General features: G+C 33.9%; 2 protein-coding genes across 3 annotated transcripts; one reads left to right on the top strand and one right to left on the bottom strand.

The window, feature by feature from the left end:
• Positions 1 to 1,135: 1,135 nt before the first annotated feature.
• LOC113231459 (polypeptide N-acetylgalactosaminyltransferase 3-like) lies at positions 1,136 to 7,104 on the top strand. The gene is made up of 7 exons (XM_026465786.1): positions 1,136 to 1,204; positions 2,055 to 2,206; positions 4,187 to 4,284; positions 4,429 to 4,609; positions 4,817 to 4,955; positions 5,191 to 5,376; positions 5,774 to 7,104. Exons 1-7 carry the CDS (start codon positions 1,190 to 1,192, stop codon positions 6,815 to 6,817), a joined length of 1,815 nt encoding a protein of 604 aa, XP_026321571.1. The 5' UTR covers positions 1,136 to 1,189; the 3' UTR covers positions 6,818 to 7,104.
• Positions 7,105 to 10,461: 3,357 nt separating this feature from the next.
• LOC113231362 lies at positions 10,462 to 15,973 on the bottom strand. 2 transcript variants are annotated; one of them, XM_026465652.1, is made up of 3 exons: positions 15,859 to 15,973; positions 11,524 to 11,736; positions 10,462 to 10,743 (listed from the first exon to the last, which is right to left on the bottom strand). In XM_026465652.1, the coding sequence occupies exons 1-3, from the start codon at positions 15,899 to 15,901 to the stop codon at positions 10,532 to 10,534; spliced, it is 468 nt and encodes a 155-aa protein (XP_026321437.1). In that variant the 5' UTR covers positions 15,902 to 15,973; the 3' UTR covers positions 10,462 to 10,531. The 2 variants fall into 2 exon arrangements, with proteins under 2 accessions (XP_026321437.1, XP_026321439.1); XM_026465654.1 differs by having other exon boundaries at positions 10,622 to 10,743; positions 11,579 to 11,736.
• Between the last annotated feature and the right edge of the window lie 2,854 nt (positions 15,974 to 18,827).

The raw sequence follows: 18,827 nt of genomic DNA, 5'->3' as shown, positions 1-18,827 counted from the left end.
CAAAACAAATAATCAAGAAACGCACAACGTAATGTACGTAAACTAAGGGTGGTATTCCAGAACTCTACGCAATGCTCTAATCAGGGGAGCTACTCTCGGGGTCGTATTCTAGAACTCTATTCAATGCTCAAGTCAGGATTGCCCTGGCAACACAAGCACTGGAAATACGACCCTAATGGCAGGGACTTGAGTATGATTTCGAGTGCTTTAAACCATACTCAAATCCTGACTTGAGCATTGAGTAGAGTTCTGGAATACGACCCTCGATCTCCGTCCGAAACAATTACTGTCAAATAAGTAATATTCGACAAAATTAAAATACAAGTATCCAGGGGGTCTACTCTCGATCTCCGTCCGACATCCGTCCGAAACAATTACTGTCATATAAGTAATATTCTACAAAATGAAAAGACATGTATCAAGAATGAAGCTTCATTCGCATCACGCGTCTTTTCGTTTGGTCAAGTATTGCTTAATTGGCAGTAATTATTTCGGACGGATGTCGGACGGAGACCGAGAGTAGACCTCCTGTATGAAGATTCATTCGCATCACGCGTCTTTTCATTTGGTTAAGTATTGCTTATTTGGCAATAATTGTTTCGAACGGATGCCAGACGGAGATCGAGAGTAGACCCCCTGGACTTGAGTATGATTTAAATCACTAGAAATCATACTGAAGTCCTTGCCATTAGGGTCGTATTTCCAGTGCTTGAAATCATACTCAAGTCTTGACTTGAGCATTGAGTAGAGTTATGGAATACGACCCTTAAAATTAATTCGTGTAAAAAATGTAACCTCAAAGAGGAAACTAGCAATGTGTTTGTTTTGGGCGACGGTTATGAAGTTTGTTATACAAGAAGAGCCACAACAACACGTTACTTAATGCTTTTACATCATCTTTTTACATCATGTGCACTACCCTTTTTTTCTAATAATTGTTAATGAGCCTTACAACGGATTAATATATATACACACACATTAATTATATATATCTATACACAGCCAAAATTGCATGCTCACAAACAAAAACAAAAAATCACAATTGAACTGACAGTATTTAGTTTGTGACTGACAGTTGGTTGGTTGACAATCTTGTTTCTTGTTGCCTTTTATTTTTACAAGTTTATTGCAAGTATGGGCCGATTATTAATGTATTTTGATTTGTATTAGTTAAAGTTAGGAAGTAAATATGTTTTCCAAACACGTAAGTCCTTTTATAAGTGGCGTGCTCTATGATATATGTATTATAGTTAAAAATGTAAGCAGTAAATTAGTGGTTAGTTTTGTAAAGATGGTTATTATAATTTAGATGGTCTACATAATTATTCAATTTCGTAAGTGCATTATGTGTGCTAATTTCATCATCTGTGTTTGCTCATTAAAAAACAGTATTGAGTAACGTACATACAGTTCTTAGAGATTTGTGACCTATTTAATAGACAAGCCTCAAATAGTATATTAATGAACACAACACAACTGAATTGTGTCGCTGTAATCTCGTACCACTTTTGAGTTACATTACACTTTTGAGATATATCAATTACTGCGTAATCTATCATAAGCCACAGAAGTTGTTACAATTTTTCATAAATCTCTTTTTATGTAGGTCTATTATACTCAGTAGTGAAATGATGAAACTGGAAAAAGAATATGTTTTAAATTTAATTGCAATACCTCCGGAATCACAGCATGTTGTTTTTGAAATATAATTTTAGTGTACAATACATCAAAATGTTCCTCTTTAAAGAATTTGGGCTTACAATTCTTTACCTGGGATTTATATGATGTTACAAATTTTAACATCATGCCCAGACTTATTTAAAAACATACCTCTTAAAAGTCTTAAAAAGTTAATAATTTTTGGTTCAGTATGTTTTTGTTTTTGAGACCCTGATATTATATTTGATGTACTTGGTACTTGGTGCAACGGGCTGGTATCCGCAATATATTATATATATATATATATTTGATGTAATATTTATTGCCTGTGAGTGTTATTATTATGCACTGATACAGCAGGTACAATAATATATGATGTTTTCTTTTCATTTCAGGATTATTGGTCTCTGCTGTGCAGAGGTAGAAAGAAGAAAATAGTAACTTTAATCATTATTTTAATAGTCTTATTGAATGCCTTTTTTTATGTCAGTATGGAATTATTTAATACCATTAATGGAAAGGTGCATAAACAGCAATGGTACAACAGGTATAGTACTTCATGGCAACTTTTTTGTTATGTTTATAAAGATACAATTTTGTCCCACATGGTTGTGTAAAGTCTGTTCCAATCCATTATGCCAGAAAAGTAAACAAACCAGTTTGGTTAAAATTCTAAAGCAATCACTCAATAAATGGAATAAGGAACACTTTCACCTATATTTTCAAGATTTGGACTTGATGTTTTATCACTCTTTCCAGCAATATTAATTTGATTATTATATTAAAATTTTATTTGAAAAATGTTATTTCTAAAGTGAGGTTAGCTAACAAATATAGATTTATGAATAGTCTATAGATGCATAGGGCTGTACGGAAGTAACTCATTCCGTTCATTCAATAAAAGTTTTTGTAATTGATTAGTGAATCGAAAATTTTATCACTTGAACGAATATCTAAGTGTAAGATTTGAAGGAGGATTTTAAATTAGAATTCGAAAATTTCAAATTTAATTTTATAGGTTATGTAAGAAAAAATTTCTAATCTCATGTATGAAATATCATCACTCAGTATGGAATCACATATTTTTTTATAGTAATCAGCAGCAAAATCGCAAAACCCATTTAATTATATGAAACCCAGCTATATTTCAATAGTTCAATCAATTAATTAATCGATTTGTAATTGGCAGTACAGTTGGCCATCACTAAACTGTCTATGGTCGGGTCAATGATTGGTTTGTTTATTTTTCTGGTTTCTACCATGGATTGGAACAGACTAATACATAATAGTAATACATAATTTCCTTTGAGAACAGTAATTTTTGTTTTTTTTTTTATTTATTGTTAGTAATGTTTGTTTATGCTGTATAATTGAAATTTAAAAATAATTATGATATTTTTTCTATTTTAAGTTTAGCAACAACCTCTTGTTTTTTTTAAACTGGTAGAGATTGCCTTTGGAGATTAAGTCCGCCATTTGTACATTAATGTATTGTGCAAAAAAATTAAATAAATAAATAATAATAACTTTGCAATACATTCATTATGTTTAAAGTTATAGATTTGTTTTTGTAATTGAATTACAATTTCGGTCTGTTATAAAAATATGATTACAAAACCATTTATTCTCATTAGAAAAATGTATACATAATAAAGAACAAGCAGGTTAATTTAAAGGGAAATATGGAAATGGGCACGGCTTGCCTGGATTTAAGCTCGTCTTTCACAAAATGCAAGGATATTTATCATATTGATATTAAGAATAAAACTGTTTGTGGTGTAACTTATTATATAATGAAGTTTGCAAAAAAACTTCATAAAAAACATGTCAGCTGTGACCATGGGATCTATAATGGGCCTGAAAAGTTTGTTTGAAGAAAAAAAAAACAAATGCACACTCCAAAAAATACTTTCTTTTCCTACGTGTAACTATCGTAAAAACTGGGCATTAGGATGCTCATTAGAGACTTAATAGGACATTGTGCCACATGCCACAATGTCCTGTCAATGTACTCCCTATTCTCTCTCTCTGCCCAATATTTGATATGATGAATGAGAGAATAGAGAGTGTAGATTCTGCCATGAGGTTGATGAAACTTCTGTTTATCTTCTCACCCCTTGATAGGCGTACGAAGCTCCATACTGGGAAGGCGCATGTTAGAGCCAGGAAAGTCCTTCAGTTCTTTAATGCTGTCGGCCTTGGTTCCGAACTGTAATTTGTGGTGATCTTGATAGATCAGCTGATGGTTGTAGTTGTAGGGGCTACATGTGTTCCGAATGAAGCCACCCTAAAAACAATAATAATAGTAGCAAAAACTGAAAGACAAAAAAGAAATGTGTGCATGCCCAAGCACATATGCACTCGTAAAGTTCGCAAGCGCTCATGCACGTTTGCAAGAATGCACTTGTATACATCACACTTCACCTTCACATTTTATTTTTAATATATTCAATACAATTACTACGATATGAATGATACTTTATTAGTACAGTTGAACAGATTTAGATTTGTTTCGTGATAATTGCAGATTACATTTTGATGAAAACTCCTATGTTGATAAAAGTGGAATGAGAGTTATAGTAGGACATTATATTGGAGGAAATACAGGGGGAAATTTGTCTGATGGTAAGTCTGTTTATAAAAAATAAAGTTCTAAAACTTTAATACACTGTCTGACAGTGAAACATAAAAATGTGTGTAAACACAAAATATTGAATTTAGTTTTTGTCTATTTTGTTATTCAATTTTGTTAATATTTTTTATTTTCAGATGTAGTAAATAGTAATAACTATTCCCCTGTACCAGGGGCAGGGGAGGGAGGTAGACCAGTGCAACTTTCTCAAAGAGAACTTATAAGAGCGCGCGAGCTTTATGCTCTCCACTCTTACAATATACTTGTTAGTGATAAAATTGCCATTAATAGAAGTCTTCCTGACATGAGGAGTGAAAGGTAATATTGTATATATTATATAAAAGGAAATTGTTTTTATTAATCTTGGCTTAATGTACAAGTTTACTTAATAAAAATCTAGTGATTATGTTACCTTCTAGAATCTTGTATAGAAATATCTGCAATCTTTTTTATTTCATCATAACATCTATAAAATCAGTTAAACGATATTAGTCTACATAAAATATTATCTATTTGAAATTTCAGCTGTAAAAATGTGCAGTATGATTCCGAGAATCTACCAACAGCTAGTGTTATTATAGTTTTCCATAATGAAGCATGGTCCACTCTAATGAGGACTGTGATGTCCACTTTGTTGCGATCACCAGAACCGTTACTGAGAGAGGTAAGCCATAATCAATAGAACACTTTCAAATAGAGAATGAAACAGCTTAATAATTTTGTTATGCTGAATTACTTTTCAGGATTCAATTTTCTGGCTGGGTTGTTACGTAGTAACTGTAATCTACATTTTGATAGAAATCGCTCATTGTTTTCAATTTAGAATAAGATTGTTTTGCTGTAGTAGGAATATATAATTATGTACTTCAATGAAATTTTCAATATTTTTGTTATTTTAGGTGATTCTTGTAGACGACGCTAGTGAGAGAAGATATCTCGGCAAAGAATTAGATGATGCAGTCGCTAAGTTAGACAAAGTTAGAATATTAAGAAGTTCTAATCGAACAGGTTTGGTGGGCGCGCGACTTATGGGTGCCAGGACAGCAATAGGGGATGTTCTGGTCTTCTTGGATGCGCATTGTGAGGTACTTAAGATTATTATTATTACATTACAACTAAGAATCTTTCTAATAAAAAAAATGTTTGAAAAATAGTGACGGGCTAAGTATTCACCCCCGTAGAACACTTCCACCGCAGACAATTTTTTTTATGTAATTTTTTATGCTACTGGTTTGGTTCTTAAGGATTAGAATAAGTCCACTAGTTTCATTCGGAACCAATTGTACTCCACTGTTACAGTTTAAACCGTGGTTCGGTATATCATTATTTGTACATTATGATTAATGCAATCAAAAGATTTTCATAAGTGCATTATAAGTGCTGTGTATACTAATATTAATTATAGTATATTAAAGAGTTAGGTATAGCATGACAAGAATTGTTTTGAGCGCACTATTAATCATGATTGTTACCTTATTCCAGGTCACTCCAGGTTGGCTGGAACCATTACTTGACAGAGCGGGTAGTGATGACGTCTTTATATGTCCTCACATTGATCTTCTTTCTGAAGATACTTTAGCTTACACGAAAAGCATCGACGCACATTGGGGTGCTTTCAGTTGGAGATTACATTTCCGTTGGCTAATGCCAAGTGAAGAAGTTCTACTGATGAAATCAAAAGATCCATCAAAGCCTTATCCAACACCTGCCATGGCTGGAGGACTATTTGCAGTGAGAAAAAGTTTGTTTTGGAGATTGGGAGGTTATGACGAAGGAATGTTAATATGGGGAGCTGAGAATTTAGAACTTTCTTGGAGAGCGTGGCAATGTGGAGCTAGGGTAGAAATTACATCCTGCTCAAGAGTGGGGCACATCTTTCGAAGGCATAGCCCTTATAAATATCCTGGTGGAGTATCTAAAGTGTTAAACTCGAACTTGGCTAGAGCAGCTACAGTATGGATGGACGAATGGGCGGAATTCTTTTTTAAATTCAACCCTGCAGTAGCAGCGATTAAGGATCAACAAACAGTGGCAGATAGAGTTGAAATAAGGAAGAATTTAAATTGTAAAAGCTTTAAGTGGTATTTGGAGAATGTTTGGCCGCAGCATTTTTTCCCTACTGAGGATAGGTGGTTTGGAAGAATTCGTAGCGATAGAGGTGGGTGTATAGCCGTTGCTTTTGGTACTCCTGGTGTAGGAGGACCAGCTGATGGTGTTCATTGCGCCAGTGATCTAGACCTAGAAAGGTTAGTAGTTTACACTCCTCAAGGTCAAATAATGGCAGATGAAGGTCTTTGTTTAGAACAAGGCAATGGACGCGCGGTGTGGAAAGGTTGTAGTGATAATAAAAAACAAATATGGTTACAGAAGGGGCCACGTTTAAGAACTACTAGTGGATTGTGTTTGACGCTTGTAGGTGTAGATATTAACAAGAAATCTGGTATAGATGATCCTCTTACTGCCAAACGTTGTCGTGATAACGACTCGGGACAGATTTGGCATTTCGAACGCGTGCCTTGGCGCTGAGTTGTGATAATATTTAAGTAGAAAATGTATAGAGAAATTAAATATAATCTCTAATGCAAGATTTGTGTACTATAAACGTGAAATGTACGTAGTACAGTGTAAATAAATAATTAATATTATAAGCTTATTATAAGCTGTTAAAGAAATAGGAACAAATATGTGTTCTCTTCTATTATAGATACTCATTAATTATATGAAGTAGCTATTCACATTATAGGACTACCTAAATTAAATTAAGGGGTCCAGGGAGCAATCTGTTAAGTTAGTTTGTTATGCAATCCACTAACGATTTGAAGAAGTAAAGGTGTTCTTTTTAAATATTTTATTTTGCAGCAATACATGCGAGTAAGTGTACTCGTTAAACAAATTAGAAATCAAATGATGGGATTTCTTTAGTGACTTGTGATGCTTGTCGTACTGACTAATATTTGCCTAGTATAAGTAAGCATTTATAACACGTAGAACCTGTGATTTATTATTAATATTAGTTATGTAGACTACTTATTAAGAACTTTATAAAAAAATCTTAAGTTTAACGTCATATAATTTGTAACAAGTGACGTAACACTGTAATCCAGGTATTTAAAAATAGTATATATTGATACAATGTTGATTTAGATTATTTTAATTTATATTTTCTTCAACTTGTACACATGGTAAAAAATATGTTCAAATGCCACTATTCTACTAATGCACGCTATTTTTCGCATTGTGAAATTACTCATTGTGTGATTGTGCATGATCTAAAAATAAGATATAATCGTATTTAAACGTTTTTTGCCGACTATACGTAATTCTTATCTCGTTATTATTTTGGTCTAGTCTATATTAATTTAATTTGTTTTTAAAATTTCTATTTTAAGAAATTCTCAATTTTATATTCAATTATTATTTAAATATTAAGAATTTAGAATGGTTGTGTAAATCTCAATATGAAACCTAGAACAAAAAAGACAAATGCAAAAATGGAAGTACATTAAATAAAAACTCTTTTAAATGTTTCCGATTGTGTTATGTAATTTATCGTATGTAAAAAACTTATATGTAAAAAACCTTAAAAATAAGATACAACATGAATGGTATAGATATTTACATTTTATCTCAACAACGTCATAATAGTTATGTATAGATTGATCGGAAACTCTTTACAAGTGTAGTTATATGGGAAAACCCCTAAGCGTACAATCCTGGTACGCAGTTTGCATGCTCCTGTACAGGTGGCCGTTCTCCTTCAAACGGCACAAACGTACATATACATATATAAATGCATACAAAAGTGTTTATTTCTATTGAAGCTCAACTGAGTAGCCGGACTCTTAACAAACAGTTTTTTTGGTCATTAAATTAACATAAAAAAATTACAATAGTCCACATTTATCTAACAGTAGTTAGTAGTTCTTTTTTTTTACAATAAATTATTATAAATATTTGATCCTTTCGTACTAAAATATTTTATTTTTCTAAAGATAGAAATTAACCTTGCTCACAGCGGTTTGAACTAAGATCATGTAAGATTTTAATGATCGAACAGATAAAAAAAATTTAAAACTTTTGCATTTAATCGAGGTCGCAAACTTTATTAAATATAAACTAAAAAAAATTACGCTGTTATCCCTAAGGCAATTTTTTCTTGAAATCAAACATTTTGGATCCTTTTATTCACCTATTTATGTTACCGTATAAAAAAAGTTAAATTATTTTTTTTGTCACCCATATACAGGGTTACACGAAAAGTCGTGCTAGATCCGTTAAGGGCGTGGAGTACTCATCATTTCTGACTTATTTTACTATGAAACACCCTACCCTAAACTTAACCCTTTTCGAGATATTTGACTTTTATTTTTTTTATTCAAAATTGCCGATTTTTAGGCTACTAAATTTAATTTTGTTTATTTTGTGTGTCTTATTATTATAATTATTGCATTTTTACATGTGGGATAAGATGCTTTAGGACCTCAATCATTAAAATAGTGAATAAGTTAATTCAATACGCCGTAGTAGAAAAGAGAAAGTTAAGAAATTAAAAAAAAATTAGAAAGTTTATTTTTCTCTAAGGGATATCTAAAAAAAATATTATGGCAGTTGATCGGCAGATAAGTTATAAAATATCTACGTTTCATCAGCTATCTAACAAGGTATAACAATCTAGGATTTGTATTGCATTTCGTGGAAAAAAAAGTAGTTGGGACGCTCCAGGTAGCAGTTCTAACGGTCCCGCGCCTATTGTCCTTAAGTTAAGACGCACCGTGCGAGTGAGACAAGCGACGGTTTATGTAGGTGCGAATGAAAGAAAAAATATTGTAGAGATATCACGGGATATTGTTTTGTTTGTCAGTCTGCTTTTGTGCTTCGTACATAGTAGATGTGATATCGTTTTGCTCTTTTTCTTGACTTGGCTGTGATTCTGGACTGTTTTTTCCGATTTGTGACTACTGTGCTTGTTAACCGGACTTTGATTTGTACTTGTGCTACGGAAGTGTTGAAGATGACGTCGTACACACTTGAGGAATATGCTGATATGCTTATTTGTTACGGATACTGCGATTGTGTGTCTGCGCAAGCTCGCAAGAATACATAGCTCGATTCCCCGGTCGTCGAGTGCCGGATGTGGCTGTTTTTGACAGAGTTTATCGGAGACTTCGAGAAACTGGCTCTATTTTGAGACGAAATACAGACATGGGCAGACCACGAATTAATGACGACGAAGAACAGGACAATGAGATAGTGCAACGCTTTCGAGCGGATCCGACTACTTCCACTAATATTGTTGCCCGTGATCTGGGACTTTCGCAATGGAGAGTGTGGTTTACAGTGCATACTGCTGGCCTATACCCGTACCATTACACGCCGGTACACACTATTGAAGAAGGAGACCCCGCGAGAAGGTTGGACTTCTGCAGATTTATGCTAAATGCTGACGTAGAAGACCCAGATTTTCTAAGAAATATCTTGTGGACAGATGAATCCAAATTTGATAAAGATGGCATAACTAATTATCACAACGCGCAGAATAACAAAAAGTTGTGTGAAAACCTGATTTAATAAATACTTTGCATGCTTACCTATTGTTTTGTTATACTTTTTAGGGCTAAGTATTAATTTTCTCCTCCACTATCGCCTATGAAACTAAGTTTTTTCAATGCATTTAAATAAAACCCTAGATTGTTATACCTTGTTAGATAGCTGATGAAACGTAGATATTTTATAACTTATCTGCCGATCAACTGCCATAATATTTTTTTTAGATATCCCTTAGAGAAAAATAAACTTTCTAATTTTTTTTTTATTTCTTAACTTTATCTTTTCTACTACGGCGTATTGAATTAGCTTATTCACTATTTTAATGATTGAGGTCCTAAAGCATCTTATCACACATGTAAAAATGCAATAATTATAATAATAAGACACACAAAATAAACAAAATTAAATTTAGTACCCTAAAAATCGGCAATTTTGAATAAAAAAAATTAAAGTCAAATATCTCGAAAAGGGTTAAGTTTAGGGTAGGGTGTTTCATAGTAAAATAAGTCAGAAATGATGAGTACTCCACGCCCTTAACGGATCTAGCACGACTTTTCCTGTAACCCTGTATAAACCTCTTTTTTCATTTACTGTATAAAGTTAATGAAAAAAGAAGTTCTTATACAAACACTCAAACTTGATTGGAAGGCCACCTTAATTTACTATCTTAACATGTAGAAAAACCTCAGCTTATCAGCTAAGTACAAAGTATAACATCATAGTAGTCAATAAGACAACAAAACTAAGCTTCTCTTTATTGGAGGAGTTACAGTCATTTCTATTGCATATGTAGCAACGTGCGTTGCTGTGGCCCCTAGCTCGTTCTACAGCCATGAGGCCGTGGCATACTGAATCCACTTGAAGTTTAGGAATGCAGCCTTTTATGACGTCAATTGTGTTACCATCTGTAAAGAGAAGTACAAGTTCTTAAAGGCTTAAAATATTATACGACGTTTTAGCCGTAGCGTTATTCTGAGTGTTCGGTTTTTGTATTTTTTGTATTGTTTTTGATTAGTAATTATAACAAACTAGTGAAGTAATTTCACATAAAAATACTGAATATCAATTAAATAAAAAATTAAATACAATTAATAGCGACATCTCTAGCCGGGGCTGGTAGCTGTAAAGGTATCTCCCTGGGTGACGAAATATCATAGATTTCATTAGAAAAAATCGTTGAAAAAACTAAATACAAAGATACGACGCAAGCGCATAGAAAAATTCGTGAGGTCCGCTGGTTCGTTCCGTGGCTTAGTTGGTATAGCATCTGGCACGGTATGGTAGAAGACGTCGGTTCGAATCCGGCCGGATCAAAGGAATTTTTTCTGAGTGTTCGGTCTTTGTATTAATATTTATAAAAATTTAACTTTTACAACAAAACGTTTTTTTAGTAAACATAAACATTTATTGCAATATTTGTCATTTTGGAATTGGTCTTTTTTACATTTTTAAAGTTGCAATGTTGTTTATTAGTTGATAAATATATCTATATAATACCTATAAATAATATCTAATATAAATAAATAATATCTATAAATAATACTTGACTGCTTTGGGTTCGGGATGATTACAAATTTACAAAAGGTGATTGGTTATAGGATTAAATTTTCAGTCGGTCTCCGATATAACTTTTACATAACATGATATACAAAAATAGATTACTGTCAGACTGTCAGTGTACTTACATGATCTGTCATCTGGTGTGGCGACCATTTTCAAACACCTGTATTCTATAGGTACCTTGGAATCTGTTGATGGTGGCGGGTGTCCAAGCTCATGGAGCCACTCTGCGGACACCCAGTTTGATGGATGACATTCTTTTATAGTTCCTTTGAAGATATCTGTCTCTTGGGGATGGCAACTGATGCACCTTTGGTAGTAACAGCTTTCTGGTGCCACTGAAAAAGAAGTATATAATAAATATGCTACTGTGGTGGTTTAACGAAGTGTGTTTGTCACGGTGGTTGTTTTTCTCGGAAACTTCTATGGCCATTGACTTCATCTATCCGACGTGTACCTGGTGCTGGACTATCGCTGTTACGTGGTGTTTGTAGTTTATCATTTGACTCTATCAATTCTATGAATTACCAGTAATGTCATCTTCACTGTCAACTTCTGCCGGTAGCAATGAATCAGGTTATCAATTTAAAAGCAAAACTTGCAGCTGCCGTGGTAATACTTGACGTATGATGTTTTGCACTTCCAACGCATATGGTTCAATCGTGTAGAGATCAAGCGTACAGATGGATTTTTTTACTATGCGAATGATGGTGAAAAGATTGTTTTTTATTCTGCGCTTGCGTCAATTATTTGATCTTTATAATCGATGTATCACAGTAGTCTTAGTTTTTACCACAACTTATGTAGGGTATATACATTTTTTTATCTGCATGCTGTGCCTACAATATTATGTAAGTATGGACTATTGCGATAGTTCAAAGAATTCTTTGCATATTCCGTGAGTCAATTTAGCTATATACTAGACCTTATTTGGGTGCATATGTAAGTATACATTGAGTACAATTATGTAAGTACGTATCATACACGCGGTACCACACGAACCTTTACTTAGGTCCCATTATTACTGAAAGGTTTCTTTAGTTGCTTAGAGTAATCGATCGCATTGCCAGCTGTATAATGGTCACTTCAGAACACCGTTTATGTTTGTTTTAATCGCCGCAATCATATGCCATTTTCTTGCGTTTCGCGCTATTTTGCTGGTCATCACCCCGTCGTTGAACCGATCTTTGCGCGTACGCAGCGTAATTATTGAAACCGAGAGAATCCGCTCTCGATGCGTAGGTATGCCTCACCACTTATACTAAGCCAATTTAAAACGAACCCTGACAGATCAATGAGGGATGGTCCACCACACTCGTTCAATGCGGTTTCTAATATAACCAACCTTGTCACTATGGGTCACTGATCGGAGCTCATCTTACTACGGATGAAATATAACTGGATTGTGTTCTTTCGCTTTTTAACGAAGATAGTGTTTATCATTACTCAGTACTTCAGGTACAGCTACTATTTATCGGTAGGTGCTTAATTGGCTATCTTGAACGGAAACTAAGGGAAAGTGTCTGCATGGAATCCGGAGTAAGAATACTTCTTTTTAATTTCCACACGATCGTTTATTAAAAGTTATAAAACTATATGGTGCTTTTCTGATATATTATATATATGTGATATATATGTGATATATATATCATATATATATGATATACAATACACAAGGCCTTCAAAATGAGGGTACCTAACTAAAATAGAAGCTTGGTTACAATTTGTTACTAGGTACCTACATTAATTGACGGCTGATTTATTTTGTTTAACGTGATTTACCACGGCAACAGGGAAGGAGACAGGAGAGAAGAGCGACCTGGTAATTAAATCTTCTATTGAGCAAAAATTTGATGGCAATTTGGCAATTTCAACGTGTAAAAAGCATAAGTAGGTAGCTTCTCGACATAACTACTTACAGTTAGAAGACTGATGCGGTGATGGTTACTTTTTAGAGAAAAATTAAATGATCACGTTAAGCAACGCTGTGTTTGATCCATTGATGCGTGAAGCCTGCGCGGGCGCCAACGCCTGCCGCGAGAAAGTCGATGATCGGCGGCTGACATAATTGCTCAGGCGCTGCGTACGCGACTATTGTAACACTAGCCCATTGCGATAGCGATATTGCGGATATTTGCACGGTTGGTTTCTTAATTCTAAATAAGGTAGAGAATGACTAAAATTCTTTGTATAAATATTATGCAAATATCAGCTTAGTTGTTAAGATAACGAGTATACTTACAAATATTTACCACCAAATAAGTTTAACCAGGCAGAATAAAACGAAAAATACAATTATAACTCTTTTGCAAGCAAAAACAAAGTTTTATTTGGCGCAGGCACAAGGCTTCCCTAAAACAATCGTGAATGTTATTTTTTGGGCATAAGGCCGTACCTGAATTCTACACATCTGGAAAATTTGGAAATTACAAGTATTTCTATTATGAGCTTTATTTAATGATTTTAACGTTAGGTATTGACTAATAAGTTTTCGTACTTAATTGTCTTATATACCATAGTAGGTATAATAAAGGGATTCCCGACTGTTCGGCGCGTAAATGCCTACACTTCGCTCGGAGCGTAAGGTTGTGGTATATACAGGTTGTAAATATAATTTAAAAAATTATGGTGTTTATCACAGTATTGTCGTGCTATATTGTGACCACCTTTGTTAAATGCAGTGGGGATATAGGAACGTATTAATATTATTATACCAGCATTGCGGCTGGAATCGTGATTATGGAGTATGATCATGAAATATGGATAAAATGCTGAAAAATTCTGAATTCTGAACATGTTCAATCCTTTCATCATGATGGGAAGCACTATAGTGTATGTCATCAATACGATCAGAAGGAGAAGAAGACAATAAGCGCGTTTGCTCACTGCATCCGATTCGTATTCGTTCCCAATCCGAGACTGTACAAATGTAGAAAACTCGGATCCATTTTGGATGTCGCTTGTGCACTAAGTCCGATTCGGAACTGGGGGTCTACTGTCGATCTCCGTCCGAAACAATTACTGCCAAATAAGTAATACTTGACCAAATGAAAAGACGCGTGATGCGATTGAAGCTTCCTACTGGATACTAGTCTTTTAATTTTGTCAAATATTACTTATTTCACAGTAATTGTTTCGGACGTATGTCGGACGGAGATCGAGAGTAGACCCCCTGATGCGAATTGGACGTAGTGCGCAACCGCTCTTAGTCATTAATACGATAACATAGGTATAGACGTGACAATATCCTGATGTATAACATTTACGGCCCATTACTTGTAAATTGTCTATATACGTTATATCGTTATATGTAAAATAACTTTTGTTCAATTATTTAATACTATATCATTTTGAGAAGTTTTTCGAAAAATTGTAGGTGATTGCAGCACTTGGATAAAACAGGATGTTTAACTTATAATCTCTGACATCGCGATAATATAGCCGTTTATCAACAAACGGTGACCTAAATTCATAACGAGTGTTGATGAACAATCTTCACCCACGCTAGCCTAGCCAGCAGCTTGACTGACGAGTTGACAATGTAAATACGATTGTCGACGGAATAAATAAATAAATATTTATCTAAGCAGTTGCATCCAGATGCATCATTGTGTTATAATTCAACCGTGGAGGCGGATGATCATATATGAATATTTCAATAATGCGACGTGACGTAACAACTTGTTCTATTTTTTAAATAGTGGCTACAACAAAGAGTACTGATTAATTTAGTAGACCCCGCAAACAAAAAACAAAAACAATAGGATACTGTTTAACGACCCTTATTTTATGAATTATTTAGTGTTCAAAAACAAATCAAAAGTTATATAGAAACATTACAGATGAAAATTTGCAGCTAACATTTATATATATTTAGTCATCTCACAAAAAATGAACAATTTGTTTATTCGACTACCTACGTACCTCTATCTTTTATTCTGCCTGCATCTGGAAAGTTCATACGTAGGAATGAACATAAATAACATATCAGTACCTAAATACATTGTTAAATCGAATGGAACGATATGAATGGGAAGCAGGAAGATAGTTTAATAATAGATTCTAGCAAAAGTGCGTGCGTCATGCATACCAACATTGTTATTTTCATCCAGTTCGTATTAAGTTTCATAGTACTATTTACCTTAAATTACAAATGTCTATAGTCTAAGCAGCACAAAATAATATATGTCAGTAGGTGTATCGGTTTTATTCACTACACTATGCCTTTAAGGCCTCTACATACAGGTACTACTCATAAAATACGACATTAGTGTGAGTCATATTTTTTAGATAATTAATTAATGTAAAAAATTATTAAATTATCTTTACATATTATTACAGAGATCATAGTAAGCAAATAACTCTCACTTTCGTCGTTTTATTTTTTCAAACGTAAAATACATACCAATATACTCGTATAAATAACATTTAAAAATATACTAGTATAAAAATGGACTCACCAGTTGACACAAAACAGATCAAAATAACGGCAAACACTATCATTTTAATACATTTAAAACAGAGAATATCACTTATATCACTGACGATTTACAGAAATGTGCGTTCGAGCAGCTCTTTTTATCTATACTAATCTGTACTAGAGCTATTTTATCGTGTAAAAGGTAACTCTTATCGTGAAATCGTAAATTACTTTTTGCGGTCTTTGTGGAAAATATAGACGCATAATTACGAACATACGAATATTAAAGACAATAATCTTCCGAATCTATACCGACTTCTAAGGAATGTTCTGTTTAATTCTTGAGACGGGTTTCCTCGCGTTGATTATTAAATCACGACGCTTTAATATGAATTGTAAATCTTTCATTATCTGTTGTGACGGTAAGGGCATTGTCATGTGTCGGGGATAAGCAGGAAATAATGTGTAATTTGTTCTGTAAGTATACAAATGGTAAATATGTTATTTCCAACTGTTATATTTTCGAACTCAATGTTTAGTTTAGTGTTTAGTATTTTTTAACCGACTTCAAAAAAAAAGGAGGAGATTCTCAATTCGACTGATGTTTTTTCCTTGTATGTATGTTGCGCGATGACTCCGGCATTTGAGAACCGATTTTGATGATTCTTTTTTGTTGGAAAGAGGGTACCTCAGTATTAGCAGTATTGGCCGTCCCATTTAATGGTCCCATTTAAATTTGAAGAAAATATTCCATCTCTTCCGGTAACCGATTTCAATAAAACTTGGCAAATAGATGTAATTCCACGAACTTTTGAGGTCGGTTTTATATTCTCATCTATGTCACATCGAATTTTGTGTATTGTAAAAATGTAGGCATATAGGTTCTATACTTAATTGAGCTTGTATTAAACTGTGACGGTGTGACCTCCTTACACCGTTATCTCACCTCTTTGTATCGCCCCTCTCCGCTTGTATCCTATCATTTTTTATTTTACATGTATTTAAATTTTAAATTTTAATTGTTCCATCTTCCTTCACTTTCTCATTTTGTTTTCGTATCACGGTCACTCCCAGCTCGACCGCCACAACAGTCGGAGCTGTTTGAAATTCCATTTACTAAAATCTTATTTTTGATTCTTTACCAAGTTATAATACAAAAAATAATACAACAGTCGGAGCTAAAGAATTATCAAAAATTTGGTGTGGAAAAAACAATGGTTTTTCGACCAAAAATGAAGCCAAACCCGGATGTAATGGTGCCGCCATTGAAACCCTGGCTATTACACGAATATAAAGATTTGTACAGACGCTTTCTGGCGCTTTTCACTGGTGCCCGAACTAATTCTCAAGAACCCTTTCATTGGCTGAACTTTAAGAAGAAAATTCCAAGCTAAAATAAGAAGAAAACACAGTGAAATATTTTATTCATGAAAACTGTCAAAGTGCAAAAGTGTCATCACATAATTCATTTACACTGTAAATCACCTACACACCTCATATTACAGACAAGAGACGACGCCGTTACATTCAGCTGGTTACAAATGTAACTGAACCCATAGTTGGTGTACCGGTAGCGCTACAAAACTATAAATACTTTCTGCTGATGGATACGAACCTGCTATCTAAAGAGATTATTATTATGTAGGTCATTGTTCGTGCAAATAAAAACCAAACACAGGTGAGGGGCTTTACTTTTTGCGATTTTTCAACGGCTTTTTTTCAAGTAGTAGTATTTTATATGATAATAAGACTTTTACCTATGGTAGTAATTCTCTCCGGTTAATTCTTTACTCTGAACAAATAAAATTAACGAAATTAAATTATTATTTCCGATGAGAAACTTTGTGTTTTGCAAGTACCTACTAGTAAGAATGTAGAAAGGAATTTAACTGTTCAGCTACCTAACGTGCTAAGACTGTAACAACATGTGCACACATAAGTATTGGAGTTTTATCACATTGGTCACTTACTATAACAATGTATGTTTATTTGTCTCAGAACAATATTTAGTATGATAAAACGTTGAAGTAGGCGTTTACTAAACGACTTAAAGGTAAAAGTTTTAGTTTTAACAAACTGGTTAATTAGTGTCCATTTTAGAGTACCGTATCTATGAAATTTGGCACGGTAGCTTGTTGGGTTACTTAGTTTACTCGTACTTATAACAATAACCTTATTAAAGAAAAAAAATATTAGTCTCGAAGTTGTGGTTTTGACTTCTGTATTAATAATTCAAGTCTTTTTTTATAATATTAAGTGACGGGATGAACAAGTCGTACGCCTGGTAGTAAGCGACACTCCTATCCATAACAGTTGCCGTGCCATTCAGAGCTTTAAATCGCAAAAATCTTATGGGCATTGCCATTGCGCCCATCACTCTGAGACATAAGTTGACAAGTCCCATGTGCCTGTAATTTCACCAGCACCCTTACTTACCCTTCTAAGCTGGAACGCAGTAATGCTCACGTAACTGCTTGGCGGCAGAAATAGGTAAGGTGGCAGCACTTCTCTGGACGAATTCTTTCACAAGGAGCTCTACTGCTACTATATACTACTATAATTAAATTTGTTAATACATATATATAATACACTTTCCTGTTAACAAAATAACAAAAGGAAATACTAATAAATAGCGAAGGTTTCACATAGGAAATGGAACCATTTTTTCGTATCTAAATCGCTTAGGTATATTCATTGACATACAAATAAATGGACGACGGGTCTAATACAAAAACCACGAAAAAAATGTCCCAAGTCAACCTATTCGAAATTTAAATTGTAATGTCATCGCAGTATCGCGCTGTCAGTCGAACAAATGAAGACTAAAGCGGAGTGTCGCGCTCTGTATACGATATTAGCGCCTTACAAGTGCGGACACTTTTTAGCGTGGACCCGACGTCCATATAATTGTAAGTCAATGGGTATATTGGTTGTTTTAAATAAACCAACGTTCCGCCATTTACATGTCCCATAGTCACTGCTGAGTTTAATTTTCTATATAACAATCGC

The sequence above is a fragment of the Hyposmocoma kahamanoa genome, unplaced genomic scaffold (assembly GCF_003589595.1).
Source record: "Hyposmocoma kahamanoa isolate Upper Pololo Valley unplaced genomic scaffold, ASM358959v1 65, whole genome shotgun sequence".
Taxonomy (NCBI): Eukaryota; Metazoa; Arthropoda; class Insecta; order Lepidoptera; family Cosmopterigidae; genus Hyposmocoma; species Hyposmocoma kahamanoa.
This window is presented reverse-complemented; position numbering and strand designations above follow the sequence as displayed.